The 21,934-nt window shown below is 38.4% G+C and overlaps 1 protein-coding gene across 4 annotated transcripts in view; it reads left to right on the top strand.

The window, feature by feature from the left end:
- SATB2 (SATB homeobox 2) overlaps positions 1 to 21,934 on the top strand; it is a 237,890-nt gene that overhangs the window by 172,809 nt on the left and 43,147 nt on the right. For all 4 annotated transcript variants that reach the window (XM_074339726.1, XM_074339725.1, XM_074339724.1 and 1 more), the window contains 2 exons: positions 11,282 to 11,494; positions 15,623 to 15,778. In XM_074339726.1, coding sequence (XP_074195827.1) covers positions 11,282 to 11,494; positions 15,623 to 15,778 — 369 coding nt within the window. The remainder of the gene's footprint in view (positions 1 to 11,281; positions 11,495 to 15,622; positions 15,779 to 21,934) is intronic.

Here is a 21,934-nt window from a genome sequence, read left to right as displayed (position 1 = left end):
TTTAAAAATCCAATGACCTACATATTCATATGTTCAGAAATCCCCCATTTACTGACGTTGTTTCTCCTCTGAGACCTTCCATCTGAACAAATCTGGTAGATGAAGTAGAGGAAGCTTTGACCCAAACTAGGCTAAATCCTTTGGAACGGATGCCCTGCCACGTGTACGTGGGAGCATTAGAGTGCCAGGAAAGGGGACTTAGGTGTGAGCCTCATCCCCTCTCGGAAGCATTGTCCCCTTACCTTGATGGTAGAATTCAGGAAACATCCTTTCACAAGGAACCAGCAATAAGAAGCTTGTATTATTTGCAAACAAGACTTTTGGCACATTTATTATTTATATAGTCTAGTTGTTTTTCATTTTTCTCTAGCAGATTATGCCATAACTCAGAACATTCAGGCTCATTTTGTATCTCAGGTAGGTCTCCTGAGCCAGGTCTTGGAATCATGTTTTCTGTAGAAGCACAGATATGTTTTGCAAAATGGGCTATTGGTTCGTAATAGTACGCCTCTCCTTTGGGATCTTGCTCCTTCTTAAGGTCCAGGAAAGAGTCATAGAGTTTACCCAATTTGCAACCTTTTGTCAAAGGCCTTGCTTGAGAAAGCTGTTCATCCTGGTCTTACCTGATAGAGAAGAGGATTTAAAAAAAATCCTTTGGGAACTCCTTTGGTTGTCCCATCCTTATTTGACTGCTTTTTGTTTTTTGTAAGACTTTGCCAAAAATCTGCTGTTTACTTATCAAAGCCACATCATTTGAAGAAACTTAAGGCCAGGGTTATAAATACAATTTATGAACTCGCTCAGCAACTGGAGAATGTTTCGGCAGATTGGAAAATTAGATTGAATGATGTATCAGGAAAGTTGGCAGCAAGGTCAATGGCTACAAATATAAATGTCTTTGTGTGAAATGACATGGATTTTGCTTTTATGCTTTATTGGCACCGTGTTTACAGTATATGCACACCCATATTATTATAAGGTTCAAACTGTCTAAGCACTTGCTAAACATTATATTTTGAAGTGGGGCAGTTAGGAAGAGATGTGGAGCAACAAAATGAAAATTTTAGCAACCGAAATATTTGGAAACCTGAGCTTCAGTGCATTGCCAGTCAGTTTTTTGGGGGAGAAACTTCTTTTTTTTAAGTCTTATGTTTGACTTACACAGCTTGTTAGTCAAAGATAGGCATGATTTAATTACATGTACAGTTTATATTTGTAGAAATTTGACCTTTCCGATATTCAGAATTCTTTCTCAGACAACCTCTGGTCTCCGTCATCATTGTTTCTCACTATCCAATAGCAAAACGACCCTCAGCAAGCCACAGAGGAATAGAATACAATGTAAATCCAGGGCTCTTGACTTTCTGGTCCAGTGAGCTGGTTATAAAATGACAAGGAAACCTGTGAGAAAAAGGAAGTCCACTCACTGAAAGAGGGGCTGTAAATATGAAATGCCGCAGATCAGGCATGAACATGTTATTGGCTTTTGAAGCAAATAATATACCCTCTTTTGATTTCAACATTAAATTAATAAAGTAGGAAAAGATGGCCCTGCTTGCTTCATAACATAGGCAATCTTTCATTTCAGAATCACTGGCTTGACTTTCATAGATTGAAAGATTATAATAATATTAATATTTTCCAGGACAGCAGTGTCTCCAAGTTATTAGGTGGCTTAAGGATGGCGCTCTAGACAGTGGGCTCACCTTAGTTCCTCCTGTACATAGAAAGACTCTCAGCAATTTGTAGTTTTTAGGCAATTTCAACCAAAAGCATGGGAGAGATGTTGGCTTTGTTTGTGCTCTGGATAAAGAGAAGATGGACTCAAAGCTGTCAAACCCATATAACTCTCTCCCCGTTACTAAATCCACTTGAAATAGAAAATTTTATGTAAAAGAAAATATGAAGACTCTTTTTTCCTTCTTCACAAAACTCGTACCAAAGGATCCGAGGAAACAAATAGAGCACCCTATTCTTTTTATCCCTGACTAGTGTGCAAAGTCCTTAAAATTGATTACTGAACTAATTATAGAAAATTCAGGTTTCTCCATTCTCTAACAATGAGTGATTGACTCATTTCATATAGATAAGGTGTCTCTATCTTCAACAAGACTTTTTCTTTCACCTCTCGTGAGTGTGTCTCCGTAGAGACCTGAACTTTTGTGTGAAGGCCTACTGTTTTGTTACGTAACTCGTCTCCCCAAATTATGGGTGATGTTTATAATTAAAGTAGAATTTTTATAGAAGAAATACCAGGAAACAGTAGCTTTAGATCTCACTATTTACATACTTTTCACCATTGCTTATTTTAAGTAATAAAAAAGAAATACACAAGCAGTGTTCTTTTCATGGCCATTGATTGAAATGCTGACCATTTGGCCTGGGGTTAATTGCATGTTTGTTCAAATAAAGTGAATTAAGTTTAAAGGCCAGAAATGCTGTGAGAAAAATAAAAGTGAATCAATTTGAAGTCAATTGGAAATTAATTACAAGGTTGTTTAAATTTTATCTATAAGTTTTGTGCCTGAAATTATCACTAGACTACAGCATTTACTTTCAAATTTCTTTGATTGCAACACCCAGTAAGAAATACTTTTTACATCATGAGCTGGCACACACACACTCACATGTATACATATGTCTGTATGTCTATCTTGAGTTATTTCATTTTCACTTAAATCTTTATCTCTATGTTTCTAAAGCAAAATCTTCATGAAAGGAAAAAAAACACCCTTCATGAAACAATACTTGCACCATGTTTGAAGCACTTTGATAATCTCTAATCTATTTCATGATAAAAAAGTTATGATGTGCTAAATTACTTTTATCATCCACTGATAATTATGACCATGTTTAAGCAATGATGCAGGTTAAAGCTTATTTTAAGTGATACAAAGTTACTTAGGGAAGAAAGGTTGCTTTACTTTTGTGAAGTATAAAATAAATATCTTAGTTTAGTGCTATCCTGAGTATCAACATGGTCATTTCACTTTATGTAATTTATTAAATTTTCCTTTACATTCTCCTCTATCCCAAATAATTTTAATTATCCTACTTCCTGAAATATATTCTTTGTATTTCCTTCCTTCCGTATGGGAAGAGACTTAGTAAAATACCAGTGAAGAGCCTTGAATCTTTGAATGTACAAATTTAAAATTAGAATTGTACTTTGATGTTAGTTCTATATTTATTTATCTATTTACTTAACAATATTTTTTAAGCATTCAGAGACTGTACTAGGCATTATAGTGATGGCTAACGTTTATTGAACACTTAACATGTATCAGGTACAGTTATAGGCTCTCTCAGGAACCCTGTGAGGGAAGTACAATTATTACCTTAATTTATAGGTGAGGAAGCTGTGCCCTAGAGAGATTAATTAATCCTTGTCCAGTTGAAGCCCAGTTTTGAACCCAGCAATTCTGACTTTAGAGCTCACACTCAGAATCACTTTATTCTCAATATTTGTATAGTCACAGAGCAGAAGATGAAAGACACAATCCCTCCTTCAAGGAGTAACGTGTAAGGAGTACGCAGACTTTCAAAGCAGTAATCCCACTGAGGTATAGTAAGTACTGTGCTATGTCACGTGAGCTGGTGAGAACAGATGCTTCGGGCTCTGGAGGTGATGGAAGTTAATGCAGAAATAGTTCAGCAGAAAAGAAAATAATATTTTATAACTGGTTCAGGACAGAGTCATTTTGTATGTTACTAGATTGCTTTATGTCATATCTGAAGGCATTTGATACATTTGAGATATAAAGAGTCAATAAATGTATGTTTTTGGTGTGTTTTGTTTTATTTTTGGAAAGTACTATTTTTGCCAATGTTTTGACAAAGTAGCCAAAGCTAGTAAATTTGGGGGGCAGTTTGCCAACGGCTGTTTCACAGAATACTCACGGAAACTCTGAATAACCAGGGCCCAGGATTTTGTGAATGCTGTAGTCATGGGGCAAGGTACGTGAGGTGTTAGCAGAAACCATGCGTGTGCCCAGAGCTGAGAACACCACTGGTGACATGTTTCCGAGGAGAACTGTTCAGTTTCCTATTTGCTTTGCCATTGGGTGCTAAATTGTTTAGAAAATTTGACTTAGGTTGTGCATAGCCCCCGATTCCAGTACCTCAGACGTTCTAAAGATAAGGAGAGAAGGAATAAGGAGGAAAATTAAGATGGGCTGGTTTATCTAATTGCATCTATCATTGCATAAATTAAGTAGGTAAAAAATGGTAAAGTTGCCAGGAATCTGTTTTTGGCTAAGTTCCTCAATGGTACGTGTTCAAGGGTGGCTTGGACAGAGGATGGCACTTAAGAAAGTGCAGACTGTTGGGGTTACAAGAATGTTCTGTTGCACTCACTCACTTTGTGTTACCTGCTTTCTGTATTCTGATGTGTCAGGTGTACAAGCGAAGTTTTACTAGAGAAAGGGAGCTACCTGTGAGGGAAATGTGTCATTTAATAAACTGCAGATTTGATGTCTATGGAATATTGTTCTAAAGTGGAGTTTGCGTGGCCCCAAATTTCAATAGATTGGATGGCAAATTCTTGAGTATAATGTGAATCAGGCTTTTAATATGTGGTCTGTCAAGGCCTGCTGATGGCTGTTAAGCAAAGATAGGACTCCCAATTCTCCGAAAAATGAAAAATATGCGTTTGGTGTCTTCTTAGAGCCCCATATAGGAATGTATCCCCAACTTACCACTATACACAAAAATGTATAGATTCTGCTCTCAAGGAGTTTCCTGTATGACGGGAAGAAGAGGGTTTATAATAGCACAATGCAAAAGGTTATTGATAAGTGTCAAAAAAGTGAGCTAGAACTAATGTCATTTCCCTTTAAAGGAGGGAGAAAGTATTGACAACTGCAGTGTATATATGCGTATACATGTAAATACATAGTCTTTTACCGCATTACAGAATACATTGCTGCAGCAACATTTATCTGCAAAGGTTACTCTTGTATATGCATTTATATTTGCAGAGTACATTAATTCCCTTTAGGTGCTCAATTCTATCCAACCCATCCTACTAAAATGCGGCATGCATAGGCTGCCTTTCCTAATAAAGAAATATTATAATAAAAGAGAGGTTTTATTAAACTAATGCAATAACGACATTTTCTTTGAGGATTTAACACATCATTTTTAATAATAAAAATCAAATTGTCATTGTTGTGCCCTGTATATCTTTTATTCAAATCAGACTAAATACTCTGGCTTCATGGCTAAGCAGTGTTCTGGGGCAGGATGAGTATTTTTAGAATTACACAAATGAATTTCAGCAGTCAGGTTCATAGTGGGGTTGTAGATTATGAATATGGGGCCCAGGGACACCTGTTTATATTCGTGAGCAGAGGGGAAAATGCCTCTCCGGAGCGTCTAGAAGGCAATGAGATCAGAGATTAGGGGAGAACCGGTTCTGTTAGCTTTCAGATGGTAGGACGTCAATACTTTCTACAGCCATGCCGCCGATTTCACAGCTTCAATGAACTGCATTAACCACTGAAATTTGAAGAGTTCACTTTGTATGATAAGGCCAGCAATTTGGTATTACATGGTCTTCTTAAGGGGCTACCAGATTTTGGTTCTCATGTCAGCTGGAACCAAACACTTCAGAACTATGAAAATTAAGGCTAACAAATAAGTATGCCAAAGGGTTGGTGAAATGTGAAGAGTACTTTTAGAGGGACTATTTTTTTTTTTATTTTTTTTTGGTATTTCAAAGGAAGTGTGTGATAGGTCATACTCAGAGGCAGGATGCAGGGCTGGTCCAGGTGAGTGCCAGGGCCCCTTCCATCTCTGACCCGCTGTAATTTTAATCTGTAAAATAAGGGTCTCTGTGCCTTTTAGCCTTGCTGATTGGTTATGACATCATTTGTTTAAAGTGATACATAATTATGAACTAAAACAGTATATTTTCTGCCCCAGACTCACCACTACATAGTAAATATGTTTCAATTCATACAGCCTTAAGGAGATGTAACTTGATTTCCAAAGATGACTATCATTAAATAGCTTATGTACTTTGTGCATACATCCAACAATTAATAATTAAAATATATTATGAGGGGATAGGGCTTATTTTCTCTAAAATGCACAGTCTAAATGTTTCTAGAAAAGTGTCAAACGTACAGTTTTACTTTTAGCATAGCAATCACATAAGCTATTTTTGGGATTTATATGACATTCTAATATCTCCCTTTGTTTAGATTGGAATGCAACCTTCAAACTAGTTATATTATATGATAAATGAGTATTTTGGTGGGTTGAGTTACTTTAAAGGTAAAGGTATGTTACAATAAATATGTGAACACTGCAAGTTACCCTTTATACATTCAACTTCAACTACCACAAACAAATGTAAGTTATAGGAATGAAAACAGTCTCTGGCTAGTTTGAGGATTTTTTTTTCCAAAGAAAAGCACTGGGGTTTGGCTGGGCCAGTTTCCTCAGTACACACCTGGTGTATATCACTTTAAAAAATAAATTATGCCTCATTAAATTACAATTAAATGGAATCATGATCATTTGTTTTTCTGGAAGGAAGATGTTTTGCATATTGAAAGCCTAATTTGTTGCAGGTGACAAAAAGGCTGAACAGATTATCTAATATCACTTCATTTTGGGGGTAATGTTTGCTAGTTTGTGTGTACTCCAGTAGTTCAAAATTATATTAACATGGACTGCATTATTTTCACTTTAGAATGTCTCCTACCACTTTATCAGTTTTTAAACTCTCTCTCTCTCTCTTTTTTTTCTTCAGCTTTTAATGAAACAGAAGCTTCTCTTGCCATTCTGGATTAGTCACGTTCTTTCTTTTTCTTCAAATGTCTAATACTGCCCAATCCCTCACTCACCCTCCCCCTTTGCCGCGTCTCTCCATTATCTCTGTATTCATGTACTATGTATATTTCAAATCCCAGCCAAGTTAAGTACCACCCCTTCTAAGACATTTTCCCTGAGTCCTGCAGTTGGCAATACTTTCATCTTCTTTTGAACTGAGATAGCACTAGTTCTAGCTGGAATTTATGACACTTGTCATCTTTTACCTTGTGTTTCTATAAACTATCATATAGGAAACTCCTTGGCAGCAGAATGTGTGTCTTAATTAATCTTCTCATTCCTTTCTGAGCTTTGTACTAAGTCATAAATTAGAAATGAATGAAGACACTGACCTGTCATTCTTTGGTAATAGGTCTGTATATTGAATTCAGGGCTTCTCTAGATATTCAATGGGAGATACAGCCTAATCCTAGAGAATTATCAAAGGTGTGAGTGCTATGAAGAATGGATATCTGTTAAAGTCTAGTCAGTAATGACTTGAACTATTGCTGTCAGCCCCTGAGTGGCCTGGAGACACCTGAGGGGCTCCAGCTCAGTGTTCCTTAAATGTTGTCTAGGTTTGGGTTCTCTTATTGCTTTCTTAAAGGATTAAAGGCCCATCAAAGGCAGTTTGCCCACCCATCCCAGACAAAGCCTTAGGGCTAGTGCAGAAATTTAGTAGTAAATATTATAGAGGCGGTCATAGCAATGTTTCCCAAATATTTCTGAATACCAGCATGTATTTTACACACTAACCATTTGGGGCAAACTATGTGAATTGTTGAAGAAATCATAATAACATCCATGAGAAAGCTCATCAACAGAAATTGCAAATTCAGAAATCTGTAAGGTCATTTACTTTGTTGCAGATTAATATTATTTTAAATAGTAGAAATAATAAAGATGCCAATTTTTTATTTTATTTTAAAAATTAGCCTGACTGTTTGTCTGTGGACATAACCTATATTAGCAACCATGCAAGATGGCATTATAATATTACCTCTTGTTTTGCATTTTGAATTATTTCACTTTTGTGGAATTTTCTGCCAACCTCATATACTCTTTGCTGGTTCTGGAAATAATATGAAGCTTACAAGATCCTTCATTAAAAGGCTAGGGAGAAGGCCAATTTGAGGTTCTTTTTTCCCTACTCCCTTCTTTTTTCAGCAACTTATGACCTGAGAGCTATTTCTGCATGGTGTCCTTCCATCCTGTGCAGCTCTTTGCTCTACTCCTTTTCAGTCAACATGTTTCCTGGTCTTACATAACCTCAGCTCACACCGAGGAGGGAATTGTTTTAATCTCTCTCTTGAGAAGGCTCTGTTGCCTACGATGAGGAAAATTCTTAATGACCATTTTACTCAATACTTGCAATATGTTTTAAGATGATTACTGATGTGAAAGTTGAATAAGCAATATCCTGGTTAATTTATTAATTTCCTTCCATTTTTCACATTCTCAATATTCATGACCTTTCTATTCATAAAAGTACTTTTATTTTTTTCAGTGCCCAGGTGCCATGTCACATTCTCTATATCTCAGGCTATGTAATGGAAATGTTCAAGTGACACCTGCTGCCTGACTGATTGATAATTAAGTGCCAGACAATATAGTGGCAAAGACTTTAGAAATATTTATGTGAGATAAATTATTAATTTATGTTCTGTTCAAGACAGTTTCAATATGATAAATATTTGCTTATCTTGATAATTAGATGGGGTTGATTTGTGGTGTATGTAAGTTATGCCATAGATTTTCTTCCCCCATGATGATTTTCAACTAAGTAAGTAAACTCCCTTTACATTTATGAGCCTGCCGAATTTGGACTCTATTTTTAAAAATCCCAGTTTAAATAGTTAAAAGCATATCAATAACCAAAATTAAAAAGGCTCAATGAAGGCACCTCTTGTGCCCACCAGTTAGTCACTTGTTGAAAATGTCTGAGGTGAAAAGAATCTGCTTTGGGACCACGGCTACATGGATGAGTCCTCAAGTAAATAATTTGGAACAGTGTTCTCACTCTCCGGGACAATACATGGAGGCAGTGCTGCCCAACGTGTTGGTCTGAGACTTTATCTTCAGTTAGGCAAATGAAACAGAAGCAATAGTATGTTCCACCAGCCCTTTAAAATACAAATATTGTGTCTCCTTCACTTCAGAAATGATGCTGATGGGCAGCTATTTGCAAGAATGCTTTGTCTTGATTTTTCCTAGAGATGGATTCATTTCTCTGTAAGGTTGTCCAACACACAGAAAATGCAGTGGAAGGAATTCCACACAATTTCAATGTGGAAAAAAAAAAGTAAACCAAGCAAACAAAAAACAAAACTACTCTATGCTTCAGAGTGATGTATATGTTACTATTATTATTGATAAGGAATGAATGAACCTACAGATTCGAACTGGGTCTATTAGAACAACTGTTTTTGTTATTTCACTACTTTGTATTCAAACTCTTAGCCATACTGCCCTCTACAACTTGTGAAAATAATTTCACAGAAACAGAAGAAGTTTACAAATTTAAGTATAATCATAATAACTACCATAAAGAATATACCTATATTTATGCAGATCCTAAAACTCCTCCAAATTTGGGAGTCTGAGATTTATTAAAATGCATAAAGTACTTATGAGAGAGCAAGAGGTAGAGGAAGAAGAGACCAACTCATCCTTTGTGAGCAGAGTTCATCATTAATGAAAGCTCAGAAAATATCAACCTTTGTGTCTTATTGGTATTGGAAATTAGTATTGATTTTTACATCTGCATCCCTCTTGCTTCTCCACACATTAATTTGGAGATTTTTATATTAGAAACAAATCCATTATTAATATTTCAGGTTGCTTAGTGCTCATGGAAGTAGGATAACTTAAGGCAGAACTGACTTTTAATTTTAGAAAGAGAATCAGTACTTAGACTGCATAAGATTTTTTGGAAGACAAATGTCTCACTTGTTGCTTCCAAAAGCATGATAAGAAATTGGGATTTTCTTAGAATCGTTTTACCAGTAAGGTAATTTCACATACACATCCCACCATGTCCTCTCCTTGAGCTTGCACACACACGCACATGCACGCACACACACGCACACACACTTGTTAACATTTCTTCTAGCTTCATTGAATGGCATATTTTATTCTCATTTGTAGAGACTAATCAAAGTAACATGACAGCCAAGTTGCAGAACTACCTGATGGCATACCTCTTGTTAGTTCCTTTCTGTACAGTTATCTTCCATGTTCTGGGTGGTGACTGCCTTCTTGGAGGGCTGATAACTGTGGGTGCACATTCCCATAAGTGCCATTTGCTTCACTATTTTGTAACGCATTGCTTTCCTTTCAAAGGTCGCCTACCTTACCCGAAGGATTTCTGGCTCACCAGAGATGGTCTATTTCTCTTGAATCCAATGTCTTTTTATATTTAAGCCAAATAGTACAAATCTGATGTTTACTTTGCATGAATATTCCCCTCAGTGGAAAAGTCCTTGGCTACTTTTCATGATTGGGGTTGCCCCATCTGTTCTAAGATACAGAGGTTAGCATCTCAGCTCTTACTCATGGGTGATCCCAGGCCTTGATCCCTGAGAAGGAATGTTGGTTGGGAATGTCAAGAGGTACCTCTGTGTGATAATCAAACAAGTGTGCAGAATGGCAATGGATCTGCTTTTGCTCCAAGTACTACAGTGTTCCAGCTCTGGTCCCCAGCCCCTTTTATAAGTCTATACCACTTTTCTCTAGACTTGTCAACTTTTTCCCTTTCTTTGTGATTTCTGTCATCAGAGAACATGAAAACACTAATTTCCTATCTAAAGCTTTCTATTTGGATAAATCCCACATCAGAAAGTATCTGAGCCTATCATGGCATTCTCCGATGTGTGCTCTGGCCCCTCACCGGGTGTGACTATATTTCCATTCCTTTAATGATTCTTTTTTATTTTTTTCCATAAGAAACATCTATATTGAAAACAGTGGCCGGTCACATAGAAATTCAGCCAAACTTTTTTTTTTAAGTCGATGTAAATCTCCCATGCTGTTTAAATGTCGGAACTAAATTTACCAAACTTGGCAGATTTTTAAAGCTGTGCAGGACTGCCAAGTGTTCCCAGTTTCAAGCAGAGAGAGTTCTAACAGTTCCTGAAATACTTGTAGGAGGCACCTGGTGGTAATTGCAGCTTCACAATTCTTCCCGGGCGCCTACCTTGCTAGCTGGCATCTCTGTATACCAATGATTATTCTAGTGATGATAAAGTGTCAGAACAGAACGGCCCAAAATAAGGCACAGACCCTGGAAGGCAAGCACATTCCCACCAAACCTTCCTGCTGGAGAACACTCAGGAATTAGACTGAGGCTCTTGGCATCACAGCCAGCTGGTTACACCAAACAAAGGGGGAGAGGGGAGGAAGACGGAAACCACACACGCCTGCAGATGTGACGTGGCCTATTATTTGTCTTCCATTTAATCAGGGATTGTTGTCTGAGATTCTGCGTAAGGAAGAAGACCCTCGGACAGCCTCTCAGTCTCTTTTGGTAAACCTGAGGGCCATGCAGAATTTCCTCAATCTGCCGGAAGTGGAGCGGGATCGCATATACCAGGACGAGAGGGAACGGAGCATGAACCCCAATGTGAGCATGGTCTCATCGGCCTCCAGCAGCCCCAGTTCCTCCCGAACCCCTCAGGTGAGATGTCTGCTCCACTGACTTGTCACTCTGCCTTGGAAACATCTTGCTTTCACTGACACTGTGTTCTCCCTCGAACACTAAGAGACATAATTCAAGGATTTCTGAATCCACTGAACATGTTGGTCAGAGGATATGAAACTCTGACCATATCAGAGTAGTTCTTCTGTACTGTATCATATGCCATTTCTGTCCCTTTAGGAACAGAAAGTACCATTCTTCCTCACATGGCAGGAGAGTAGGAGTGGGTGGAGGGGTAGGCTATACAGCTGCTTGGTTATCAAAGAAGGCGTGAGGGGATTTGTGTTGAAGCTGAGTTTGCATAGCAGGCACACTGCTTTTACTTCAGTGTATATTTATTTGGGTGGCGGTAAGGTAGTTGGGGGCAGGGGACAGATAGAGTGGCCCTAACTCTGCTTTATGCAATCTGAGAAAGACAAAATGGGGGAGAAGGCTGTGTGTGACGGAAGCGTGCACACGCAGCAGCTAGATCAGAATGCCTAGGAGACCATTCAGTGATCCCTTGGAAAATGGTAGTGGAAAGTTAAGGCTTCATTATTTTGCTTCCTAGGGTGATCTCCCCCCAGGACTCTATGACTCAGCTTTCCCCTTTCGCCACAATTTAAATGCATTCTGTGCTCAGTTTCTCCTGCAAACGCAGACATCTAGTACTGCTGTGTGCTTCAAAGATTCTGCCTTTGAAGGGTCAAAGGCTGAAGTCACTCAAGAGTCATTTCCAATTCAGATCAGAGCCCATTCGTTTCTAGCTTACTGCCTATTTCTCCTAAACTTTTACTACACAGTGTATCTATGATAAAGCCGCCTCATTTACTGTTGCTAGGATGGTTGCAAGTTCCCTCGGAGTGATGGTTTTCAAAATGTTTAACTGATACACATTTGTACAAATCAGAAAAATGGGTACTTTGAAACCAAAGGGTTTTTTGCTTAGATACTATAGTTTTGATTTTTTATGAGTGTGGTTTTTGGTACGTTCCAAGAAACTGATTAAGCATAGAAGCAAAATTTTATTCTAGTAGAAATATTTGAGCTTTTTCAAATACATCCATTTTTTTTCACACATCTTAACTTTATAATTTTGCACTCTGCAATAGATTTTTAATTGAAGATCATTTTCTATGATGCACTGCCAAATTGTGATACTTACACTTTAGTCTTTAGTGAATTATGAGTTTTAGTTACTGTTAAACCAAAAATAAGTCTCTTGATTGCTTACTTTGGACGAGTGTAACCAAGCCTTTTTATTGGATTTTTCTTTTTTTTCAATTTTTGGGGCATACATATTGAGCTATTGAGTTGGGTGAGTTGTTAATTTGCATTAATATTTACTTCTATTAAATTTACCATTATTTTTGCCACTTTTTAAGTCCATTAAACCGTTAGAGTCCAGCCATACTTCATAACTGTTCAAACAACTCTTGTTAGAAAATCACACAGGTCTGTGTATTTTCTTTTCTGCTCCTTTGTATTATTTTTCTAGCAAGATTATATCTTAAGCATCTTTTCAAAGTCCTGATAGCTTTCAGAACCAGACCAAGTTACAAGGCCACACAGGGTTAGTATTTTGATTTTTGCAATAACTGAAAATCCCATCTAGAAAATTCCTAGATAAACGTGCCATTTCGGGCAAGTATAACAGGGAAATTAATCATATAACTTCACAGTTTTGAGATTTCTGAAAATAAATATAAAATGTTTTCCTCAAAATGTTTTTGAGAATACAGTCATGGCACTGGCATTTTACATTCTCTGGAACATTCTCCTTTTTCTATTGGCTAAACATCGAGAAAGAGGAAGTTATTAAAGTCTTTTAAAACATTTCATGATTACCTACTCACTCAAAATTCTTTATAGATATATCTCAATAGTAAAGATCCATAGTACAGTAAAGCTTTCATTATGAGAAATGTTAGAGGGGTCCCCACTGACTCAGCCTTTTAGTTAGAGTCAGTAATCTCAGGCACACGGGCAGCCTTAAATAGGTACATGGAGATTATTTTCCAGACCCTGTCAGCATTTTATTATTGGTTTAGAACAAATTGAAGAAATTGCAAATTTCAAATTAAACCGCCACGGTCTCTTCTCATAATCCTTCAATTGGCCAGTATTCCTTGATGCACTTAATAATAACCAAACAACAATACAAGGTTAAGAACGATCATTTATTGACCAGTTACTGTGTATCAGGTATTATGAGTATTTTGCATGAATTGGATCTTCACCATTTTGCATTGTTGTCCACATTGTACAGAAAACTGAGGTTTAGATGGGTTACATTCCTGGTGTAACGTCACATGGATGAGTGGGAGAGCTAGGATGTGAACTCTGGTTACTCTGATTCCAAGATCTGGGCTCCTAACCATATAGTTTAGTGCCTTGAGGGCTTTCATTTTAGCCCCAGGGTTCTAGAAAAAATTAGATCAGCCAGATAAGGTGAGATCGTCAGTGCGGCTAATAAGAAACCTGAGTTGAGAAAGGCAGAAATAATATGCTAAAACATGCACCTAGGAAAAGTATTGTGGGTTACCTAGAAATTTTGAGAAGAAAAAGGAGTTTTTTTTGGAAACAAAACAAAACAAAACAAAACAAAACACACACACACACAAAAAAACGACAGAATTGGATTGTTATGAGAAGGCTCCAAACTTGGGGTCTAGAAGATACCTGTAAAAATAGCACTGGTGCCAACTGGAGCTTTTGGAGGCAGGTTAGCACAGTGGTTCCCAGCCCAGGCTTTGGAGCCTGAAAGACTCGAGTTCAGATTATGGTTGTCTTACTTGCTGCTACATGTCTTTCCAGCAAGTGAAGTATCCTCTTTTATTTTCAGTTGTCTTTATCTGTAAAACAAAAAATAATAATGTCTAAGTCATTTAACTCATTGGGTTCTTAAAAGAATGAAATGAGATAACAAAAGTAAAACACTTTCTAGAGTGCCTGGCACATAAAAATGATAAATGATTCTTATTTCTTTGCAATCATTAGAAAAGAGTCTGAGATAGGGAGGTCAAAGGAGAACGGCAGACGGCACTGAGCGTGCTTAGGCATCAAAGCTTTCGTGGAAGCTTCGGACATTAATTCCAGCTTCACGGCAGCACTGACAGTGATGCCGCAGTGCCCAGACTACATGCCATGTCTTTCCCCAAACCTGCGTACTGCTTGGTCCAGTGGGGGAACAGCTCAGGGCATCCACAGAGGGACAGTAGTGATTTGGGGACAAACGCCTTGGTTTGGGGTGGGGTGAGTGTGGGGTCTCTCTCTCTCTCTCTCCCCCCCCTCCCTCCCTCTCTCCCTGCCTCCCTCTCCCCCTCTCCCTGTGTCCAGCCCCGTCTCATTACACACCAGAGCAAATGCTCTGTCAGTCTTTTGGATCAAGTAGATGCAAACGTTTTAGGGTTATCGTAACCCCAAGAAGTACAGACACCTTCCATATTGTCCTTCATTTGTCTCTGGAGCTGATGGGAAATCATTCAATTAAAACGAGCACGGCAGAATACATAAAACCACAATATGAGTTTAAGAAAATGAAAACAGCACGGTGAAGGCTTTCTGAAGCCTCGCTTTATGAAATGAAATTTTGTTTCATTTCCACTGATTTCCTAGGTGAAATGAGGTGACTGTCTGGGTAGCATAATGATGATAATGATGGGACGCCAGACATACTCGAATGACATACGTAAAGCTTTAATAAAGGACGAGAGAGACTCAGGGGAGTGCATTAAATTGAGTAATAATTTATTATTTAGAGACCTCTACCCATTTACTCATTTTTTTTCTGGAAGAATTGGCTCGTCCTCCAAGGTGTGTGTGTTCTGCATGCTTGTTTTGCAATTAGGTGGTGGCTTATAGTTACGGGGTAGCCATCCTATCTGGGAACTGTCTAGGATACCGTGAGAGAGGGACTAGGGTTTACAGGACTCTGCATGTCCTATAGGAATGCACTGCAATTATTTCCAATCACAATTAACCTGATTAGAATAATGGACAGGAAGTGTCCCTCTGTAGCTAATGCTCTTTGGCATCAGCTGACTGAAATCCTTTGATAATTTCTGCACAGATGGCTGGGCTGAATGCAGCACTTTTTAAATTATTATTTTCATGGTCTCTTGGTAGGCCAAAACCTCGACACCGACAACAGACCTCCCCATTAAGGTGGACGGCGCCAACGTCAACATCACAGCTGCCATTTATGACGAGATCCAACAGGAGATGAAAAGGGCCAAGGTGTCTCAAGCCCTGTTTGCCAAAGTGGCTGCAAATAAAAGTCAGGTGAGTGGTTTTTAAAAGAGTGAAAGCAAGAGCTGGAATTAGACTGTTCTCCTCCCACCAATAAAAATACATCTGTTCCCATAATAATAATAACAATAATAATCCCGAGGGAACCTGTCATGTTCCACCTTTTGCTCTATGGTTTGCCTGTATTCCCATTGGAGTTCAAAATAGTGGCTAATTCAAAACCCAGACTCTTTCTTTTTTTCTTTCAAAGAATTTTTTGAAAAGGAATCAGCCTTGAATGATTTGTCTCCTAATTCTAAACACTGCCGTGTATCCTTTCTCTCTCTTTACGTATTTTTATTGTTTTGGTATTTGCACAAAACTTAGTATGTATGAAACAGCATCTTTCTGAGACCATATTTTAGCCAGGTCTCATCGCCTCTCTTATTCCTTCCAGGGGAATGGCTGACTTTGTTATAATAACCACTTTGCCCCAGCCACAGAGACACCTTGTGATGTCAGGTGTTTCTTTTATGTATAGAATACCGTTGTTTTTCCAGGAGAAAACACACGTGGGGGAGTCCAGAGTGAGTGCTAAAATCTTTAATACGTACCTAGAAAAACACAGAAGCTTATCCAGTGCAGTTTTTCAAAGTGCTGGGATTGTGGGGAATGGAATGCTCCCGGGAAAAGGGTAGACAGATGCTTAGGTTTTTTATTTCTGAAAGCAGCAACAGTTGATGGGATCTACTATCTGTTTCAATTCCTTTAAAGAGACAACTACCACCCTATTCCAGAATGGGTTATGTTGAGGGGCCTACTTATTTATCCCTGAGAGAAACAATTACCTAATGCAGGGTGGAGGAAAGTAAAGTTGGTGGAAGCATCAGTCCTTGGGTTCTGAGCTTGATTTCCTCTGTTTTCATCCCTACATATGTCAGTGGTCAAATGGTCCAATGGTCCATCATCTCCCTAACCATAAAGAAAGGATTTACTGGATATTGTATCTCCATTAAGCAGGAAGGTTTTCAATAGAAATTAAGTTTTAAAAATGATATATAGTTAAATGCTATATTTAGACTAATTAGATAGTTTTGGGATTAGCCTTTTTCACCTGTAGTTTGACAGTATTCTGACTTAAGTTATTTTTCAGATGTTGATAAAGGGAAAAGAGTAGAATATCAAGGAACTTTGAAGACGGTTGAAGTATTTGTTTCTCTTTTCAATTTCAATGTAGTAGTTTTTCTAGATTATTCTTATTATCTCTCATCAATGAAATAATTGAAATGCAGTTTGATGTCCAACCATAGCCTGAAATACATGAAAAGAAAACACCATGGAGCTTTCCTAAACTGTTAAATGCATAAAATCCCATGTAGCACATGGCAAAATATAATGAGAGTTGGAGCTGTTAAACGAATAAAGCTGTTAAATGCATAATGCCACTTGGCAAAACTACTGTGCATTTAATGGTTTTCCACTGTGTAATAAAGGACATATGTGGTAAATGTGCAGTGAGTATAAAAGCTACACAATTGATTTTGCAAACCTGCCCCTTAGTTGTGACTCGATGTAAATATCAAAGTTTCACTCAGTCCTTTTTTAAATAAGAAGCTTTCAAGAAAAACTGAAGACCACAGTCAGAACTTGATTCAAAATGCCTGTAATCTTCCTATTTACCTACTTGGCACCGTGGCTGCTGGAAATGGTGATGCTTCCAGCCTCCAAAAATAATTCAGGTGGTTGATTGAAAGCTGTGCTTGCCAATTGGCCCAAGCTTAGCTCTCCAAATTTTTGATGCCTCCTGAAGAACTTAGTAGCCCTGATTTTGTAGAACCTGGAGGGAAATGTAGTACTGGGGATTTACATGTTGAAGGGTGCGATTGAACCTAGGTATGAATAAGGTGCTTTGAAGTTTTTCTTTTTTTTTTTCCCTTTGGGACAATGGTCTCATTCTTATTTATGAATGGGGAACTTTATTGTAAATAGCTGACGGGATTGGCAAATCAGGTGCAAGGTTTTTAAAAATGGTACTGCCAAACAAAATGAACTTAGCTAATAGTATCAAAGGCAATGTTACGTAAGTTATTCACTCCATTTTGTAAGTACCAGCACTCAGTTCATGAAAAGCATATTTCATGAAATCAATCACATGATTTGCAACCTTGCATGTGTATTTGGTGCTAATTCATAAGGTATATGTATATGACTAATAGTGAGACTTTGGCCAAAGTGCTTGGCCTTTCCAAACTGCCATGGGAAGTCATCACACATTCTTCATTGGATTGTGAGGACTGAGAGAATAAAGCTTTCCCCCTCCTCTCCTGCATTTCCTTTCCTTCCTCCATTTTGTTTCTTTGGACGGGTAAGAAGTTCTTGGAGTGACTGAGGAAACAAATGAGGGCTCTCCATTGTCTTGGAGGTGAGTTCAAGAGAACCTTTAATTAGGAACTCTTGTGAACTGGGGTAGGCTTGGAACCTTGAAGGCCCAGTTCAAATATACATTCCCACTCCTCCCTTCCATTTAAAATGTCTCTTAAACTAGAAATGAACCCTCTATTAAACCTCAGTCACTCCTCGGTCTCAATTGCTGTCATCAGCTATTAAGAATAACACCTAACACTGCCTGTGTGTTAGGCAAGCTTTGAATGAGAAGTAAGAACAAGAAAAAATTTACAGAGATTCAGGATGATTAACCAAGATGTTCCTTGCAGGCTATAGATGTTTAGGGACACAATGGAGGAAGGATTCAGAAAAGGAGTTGAAAAGGTGACAAACTTTGGCAGTTTTGCGTGTGGGCCTGTTGGTGGAAATGTATTCCTGAAAAGTGTGTGTGTGTGTGTGTGTGTGTTTCCTTGGTGGGTTACCTCAGCATGCATTTGTAGGGTTGTAGACCGCGTCTTCCTTCAGGTAAACTCCAGCTCCTTCATTATGCATGGCCAGTCTGTCATCCAGTTCTACTGACCGTCTCCTGTCTGACTTGCCTCTTCATGGGAGAAAAGTCAAAGAAGGAAAAGCAGAAGGAAAAAATTAGAAGGAAAGTTATACTTATGCACGTTTTACCTTTCACTTTCTCTTCGATTTCAATTAAGGATCAATTTTAGGTGTGTGTGAATTCTGAGGATTATCTCTGCAGAATATTCAGATGGTTGGTCTTCACGGGATAGGATGCACTAGGGTCAGTGAATGTTGTCTGTAACCTAAGAGTGGGGATCCTTAAGAAAAGCCGTAATGTAAAGGCACATAGGACATTTTCTGCATAACTTCAGTATGACCCTTAGATACAGAGGGCCACCGGGGAATGAACACGCCAGCGTGCCGTCCGAGTGGCCGCAGGAACTCCATGTCCCTTGATAGCTTTTTACAATCTCCCTTCTCTGTTTACCTTCTGTAGGGTTGCTCTCCCCCTCCCTCCCCAGTTGCAGCTTAATCACTCACATGTGATCTGTAAAGTGGAAATCGAGAGGGAGGAAGCGCCGTGAGCAGTGGGCCCTCTCTCTGCAGTCCCCCAGCGCTGGCCATGTGCTTTGTAACAGCTTCTTCAGCTGCAGTTCTTCCCCTTGCCATCAGCTACCCCTTTCCCTGGGCACCAGTTTGCTATTTATCTCATGTGCTGCCCCTGTCTCCTTTTTTCTAGCCTACGGTGGTTCTGCTCATAGAATGTTGAGGATGATCTGAAGTTGGTTTTCTTTTGAAAGGAGAGTGAGCCCTTCTTTATTATTTGTATACCCAAGGACTCAACTCCACCCACGTGACTGTCTTTTCCTGCTAGGTTTGGGTAGAGGGATGTGAAGGGGCTTATTTTATTTTAATCTCTGTTCTCCTTTGCCTCCATTAAAAAGGAAAAACAAACACATGAACAAAAACTTCAGAAGGGCACAGGGTTTGTTTTGGGGGCAGCAGGTAGGATAGTGGTTGCTTGGTTTCTACATTGGGGAGGTAGAAAAAAGCTGAGTCACTGCAAAAAGGAGAAATAGACAATCCACCTCAGAGGGTGGTAATAAAAGGGGCACCTCCAGAGGCTGCTGGTATAAAAGAAAGGGAGTGACCTGGGAGTAGACAGGGACCCATAACGATGTTAGAAGAGATGACATAAGGATGTCCTTTTCACCACCAATATTTAAAGACCTCTGCTAATCGTGGAGTTGCCCTCCCTGCCACACACTTTCCTAGGCCCACAAGCTACAGGAGCTCCCACTAGGATCAGGGATCGGAAAGTCCTTACTCCTACTATGTACAGAAGTGAAAGAGGGAAGCACAGCCATGATCCCACTGCAGCCGGGGAAGATGAGTTTCTGGCCTGCAGTACAGAATTCTGAAATCATTTCCCTATAGAAGCTGTGCTCTCCATGGTGATGGGGTTTCAGTATGTTCTATGTTTCACGTACATTATTAGCATCAAGTAGATTCTGTGTACTGACTTCTATTTCTTATTGCTGTGTGTTTACAAACCTCCTCACCCAAAACAAAAAACAACTGTATTCCATGTTTTCACCTACTGACTTAAATTGAATTCTTAACTAGAAAAAGCTACTTGTGCTTTAGATATAGATTACAAGTTCAGATTTTATGGACAGATTTCTTTATCATAAAAATCTCTTTTTACTGATGATCTAATTTGCTTAATAGGCTAAACAAATTTAAAATATACAGGTCTCTGTGGTAGGTCCTTTCAAAAAAGCAAAACTAAAGGAAAGACAGATAACTTTACAGAAAATAAAATAATGGGTATAATATTTGGTTTGCTTTATTCTTCCTTGTACGGCTCTTCACTATTGCAGTTTATACCACATTCTGTATATGTGCTAACATATTCTCTTCTTTCAGTCAGGGGTTATGACATTAGTCTTTGCTTTTGCATCTCTTCTTAAAAATGTCCCAGGCACAATTTAGGTATACCTGTTTTTCAAAAATAAATAACTTCTCTTTTATGAGTAAGTAATAACATCCTCACTTTAGAAAATTCAGAAAATGAAGAAAAGTATAAATGTGAAAAGATGAGTCCCCCATAATTCTACAACCCAGAGATAATTTATATTAACATTTTAGAGTCTTTCCTTCTAATGTGTGTGTGTATATGGGTGCACAATGCATGTTTATATCCTCACTGAGATCATACTGTACAACACATAATTACAAGACAAGCTAAAACTACAATTCTTTTTTTAAGGCTAACTTTTCATATAGATGAGTGAATTTGCAAAGTGTGAAATATTATCTTTAGTCTCATTATTTAGTTTTTTAGCCTTTAGCAAATATTACACAAGGATCAAAGGTTTGCCCCTTTGCACGAAAGTGGTTTGACATCTGTCTTACATTATTAAGATTACTTTATGGAGATGGCTTTATTGGGTCTGGGATAGCTGAGGCTATTGGAAGTAGATCTTTGGCTGCCCCATCTCTCTGGAGTAAAAGATTAACAGGAAGTACTGGCCATATGATGCTCCATGTAAAATGAGTTGGGGTCTCAGTCCTACTCCTAATGATTTTGCTTTTGCCATTTTGGATTCAGCATGTAAAGCGGGCTTAAAAGAGGCATGCAGCCTTGCCTGAGTAGCTGCCCCTTTGTGCTGGGCAGGTTTCTTTGGAACACAATCATTTGACAGCCTATCAAGGAGTTTCTACTCTTGTCAACTGGGTCATGTACACTACGGTTGCCGTTCACCAAATTTGGATTTAAAAAACTAATATATTCGCACTATAATTACCATTTGAAAAAAATAATATGCCAACTAGTGAAGAAATTAGGTTTCTCAGCATTCCCCAAAAGCTAAACTAAATAGGCAGTCAACACAATGCTGTTTAACTGTCAAGCTGAGCCCTTCATGCTCTTCCTTTTTCTCTCAGCATAGTCTTGAAGGATTAGATTCTAGTGAGAGATTATCAGCAGAAATTCCCTCAAGGCCTTGGTTTTTATATCAACTTATAGTGAGGAATTGGGTTATTTTTTACCACGCCCACAATTAGTTATGTTAAGGTTTCATGCCCTAAAGCTGGCTTTTATGGGAGCCCTTAATTAGGTATCAACAGAGATTAATCACAGAGTTCACATGCAGGTCTTAAAATGGCAGATCCATTTAGTCATTACTAAAGTTTATGTATTGGTTGTAAGCACATCTTTACTGTAGAAATCTTGAGTTGCATTATTTTGCCTGTTTATGAGATGGCACCTTTAGAAACTTGGATGTGACTCTGGAGCAAGTCAGGCTC

This window comes from Rhinolophus sinicus, linkage group LG01 (genome assembly GCF_036562045.2).
Source record: "Rhinolophus sinicus isolate RSC01 linkage group LG01, ASM3656204v1, whole genome shotgun sequence".
NCBI lineage: Eukaryota > Metazoa > Chordata > Mammalia > Chiroptera > Rhinolophidae > Rhinolophus > Rhinolophus sinicus.
Note: the sequence above shows the minus strand (reverse complement) of the source record. Positions and strands in the feature narration are given on the sequence as shown.